The 3,392-nt window shown below is 50.6% G+C and overlaps 1 protein-coding gene across 1 annotated transcript in view; it reads left to right on the top strand.

Moving 5' to 3' along the window:
* Positions 1–3,386, top strand: part of TMEM160 (transmembrane protein 160) — a 16,327-nt gene extending 12,941 nt beyond the window's left edge. The window contains exon 3 of the mRNA XM_015424116.1: positions 2,806–3,386. Within this exon, the coding sequence (XP_015279602.1) occupies positions 2,806–3,065 (260 nt within the window). The 3' untranslated portion in view covers positions 3,066–3,386. The remainder of the gene's footprint in view (positions 1–2,805) is intronic.
* The last annotated feature ends 6 nt before the right edge of the window (positions 3,387–3,392 follow it).

Below are 3,392 nucleotides of genomic sequence, written 5' to 3' on the forward strand. Positions count from 1 at the left end.
CTCCTAAAGGAAGAAATGCATCTTGTTCTTGCCTTGGAGTGTTCAGTTTGTAACCTAGGACTTGCTTGTCCTCAGTGCACAGAAATTAGATTGATCTGATACCATATATATATATTTTAGAAATGGTTTGGAAAATATTTGAACACCTTGTCTTAAAATATTTTATTCATCACGTTAAAATAAAACGTTCCATAATCATTTTTTTTCTTCCAATCTTTTTTTTGGGGGGGGGAAAGGCTTCAAGAAAAAAAACGCAAAAACACCGTTTCTCCCCTGTATTTTTCCGGGCCTTCACATCTCTAGATGAGGAGCAGGGAAGGTCTGGTACCGAATCAAGACGCTCAAGGTACCTGGGGTTAGGAACAGGCAGGCCGATAACAGCGATCAGGTTCCCACAACTGCCACCACCTTCCGGCAGTGATTCTCCGTGTTGCCACCAAGGGGCAGTGGTTCTTTAGGCTTGGAAAGGCTCTCCGTGTAGCCTTGAACAGCAGCCAGCGGGACTGGTGTGTGTTTCTGCGTTTTGGCTTTTGTGCGTGTGTGATACGAACAAACGTGGCGGGTGCTTCAAAGGCAGGAGTGGGGACGGAAAATTAATCCTGGTCAGCGTTTGCCTTTGGGACCTCACAGGGCAGGCGTGACCGAGCCTTGCTCCGATGGAAAGCGGTCCAGTTAAGTTGTACGAAATGCGTTCCGCGCACCCCAAGATCTTCTCGGACGCCCACTCAGACCCTCCCAAGTAGACACGCCGTTTCTAGGGTAGGAGACGGGGCGGACTCTTGACGCACTCAACGGCTTTAATGATCCCGGGACTCGGAAGAACTTGTTAAAATATTTTGCACTCTCTTGTGATTCTGGGTTTGGGGAGCGCTCGTTCCGCACACAGCGGCTGCCACGTTGAACCTAAGTGGGAGATGGGGATGCATCTCCTTAGACCGACATGAGTTGGTGTCAATGCCAGTTTGGTGTAGTGGGTTGGTGTCATAGCCAGTTTGGTGTAGTAGTTAAGTGCTTCCGTTACTCTAGAACCCTCCCTTATACTCTTCACACTTTGTTTTTCTTTCCTAGTTCGTAAATGTTTTACTAGTCTTTGGGTTGACTTTATACTACTCCTCCAATATTAGTTTTTGATTAGTGTTTCCTTTTTCCATAAGGTTATAAGATCTAATTTATCCAGTTCTTTTTTTAGTTCTCAGATTTGGGTCTGCTTTTGTAGATTATACCCCTTCATTTGTTGTTGCAGGAGTGTTCTCAACTCCTGTATTTTCTTTTGTCTCTTCTGGTACCACTCCTTTAAAATGTTTTATTTCTTTCCTTATACAATGTCCTCTAATTACTGCTTTCGCTGCCTCCCACAAGGTGTTGGTAGTTACTGTGTGCCTGTTTTCTTTAAAATATAGTTTAATTTGATTTTCTATATATTCCTTATCTTCTTTTTTTTTGCCATAACTAAGTTATTGTATCTCCAAGGTCTCATGGCCCCTTCTGTCCTCAGGTCCGAGCCGTGGAGTCTTGTGAGCAAAAATTCTACTTTGTGAGCCGCTGACATGAAAGTTGTGAGCGAGCGATTTGGCTGCTGCATGGATTAGTTTGCCCTGGAGCCCCATCCCTTCCTGAGCTAAGACAAAAATGTGTGAGCCGGAGGCTAAACAACTGTGGGCTAGCTCACACTAACTCAGCTTACAGGGAACATGGGTTGGTGTAGTGGTATGTGTTCCAGAGGCCTTCATCAAACTTTCCTGGGAGAAAAGGGTGAGGATGAGTCTGGGAAGTTAGAGAAGTTTAGATGACCGAGAGGGGGACCTGATACGAGTTTATAAAATCTTACATGGCGCGGGGAGAGCTGACCCAGAGAACTTTTTCTCCCCCTCCCAAAATACTAGAACTCAAGGGCATCCAGTGAAGTTGATGGGCAGTAGGTTGAGGACGGGCAAAAGGAAATACCACTTTACACACAGAATGACTAAAGTGTGGAATTCGCTGCCAGGGGATGTAGTGATGGCCACAGCTTGAAAAAGGGATTAGACAGATTCACGGACGGTCAAGATTATCAGTGGCTACTAGCCATGGTGACGGAGAGGAACCTCCACATTCAGAGGCACTAAGTCCCTGAATCCCAGAGCCAGGAGGCAATATATCCGGGGAAGGCCTCAGCCTCTCTGTCCTCTTGTTGGCCATCTGGAGGAACTGGCTGGTCAGTGTGTGAGACAGGATGCTGGACTAGATGGACCCCTGGTCTGACCCAGCAGGGCTCACAGTTTGGTGTTGTGGTTAAGTGCGCGGACTCTAATCTGGGAGAACCGGGTTTGATTGATTCCCCACTCCTCCACTTGCACCTGGCTGGATGACCTTGGACAAGCCTTAGCTCTGACAAGAGCTGTCCTTGAAAAAGAGCCGTTTCTGTCAAGAGCTCTCTCAGCCCCACCTGCTTCACAGGGTGTCTGTTGTGGGGAGGGGAAGGGAAAGGAGTTTGTCAGCCGCTCTGAGACTCCTTTGGGTAGTGAAGGGCGGGGTATAAATCCAATCTCTTCTTCTTCTCTAATCTGGTCTGAGACACCTTTGGGTAGTGAAGGGCGGGGTATAAATCCAATCTCTTCTTCTTCTTCTTCTGATCTCAATTTCTGAAACACGCGTTTGTGTCAGCTTGCAAGGTTGCCATTTAGGGCAGGCGAAGAGTCGAGAGGGACCTCCCCTGTCAACGCCTGACCTGGGCGGAGGGGGACTACGCTCTTAACCCGTAGCCAGGCGCTCCCCCCTCGCTCGGGCCCTCGACCCCAGAAGGGTGACCTCTGATTCTCCCCTCAGGCTTCTTCATCCTTGGCGGGATCTGCGTCTCCTACGGCAGCGCCTCCTACCTCGTCAGCCTCTTCCTCCTCCGCCGCACCATGATGCTGTCCGTCTCCACGGCCCTCCTCAACTGCGCTGCCGTCACCACCGTGGCCCTCTTCTGGCTGTGCGCCATCTCCCTCTACATCGGCCGCCTGGAGGTGGAGATCATTCAGGACGACGGCCCCAGCGACAAGTGCCAGGATAAGAAAAAGGAGGACGGGAAGTCGGACGAGTGAGGGGCGGAACCGGCTGGGGCCAGCGGCCCCCGGATGTGCTTCCACCGCCTGCTGCGGACCGACCCTTCAGCCCTTCCCCGTGGCACGTTCGGGCCCTTTTGCCCGCTGGGCCGAGGGGCGAGGAAGGAAGGCGGGAACCCTCGCAGACGAGACACACAAAGCGCGTCGGCTGCTTCCTATTTATTTTGGGTCTTCCTGACGGGTCTCTGGGAACGGACCGTGGGGAAAGACGGTGGTTCGGAGCGTGCCCGGCTTCCCCACTGGGGGCTTGGCGTTCTTTTCACACCGAGACCTCTGGGACTTCTGGCAAAAGATGCTTTCTGCTAA

Source organism: Gekko japonicus, unplaced genomic scaffold (genome assembly GCF_001447785.1).
Source record: "Gekko japonicus isolate JY-2015 unplaced genomic scaffold, Gekko_japonicus_V1.1 scaffold939, whole genome shotgun sequence".
In the NCBI taxonomy this organism is placed as follows: Eukaryota; Metazoa; Chordata; class Lepidosauria; order Squamata; family Gekkonidae; genus Gekko; species Gekko japonicus.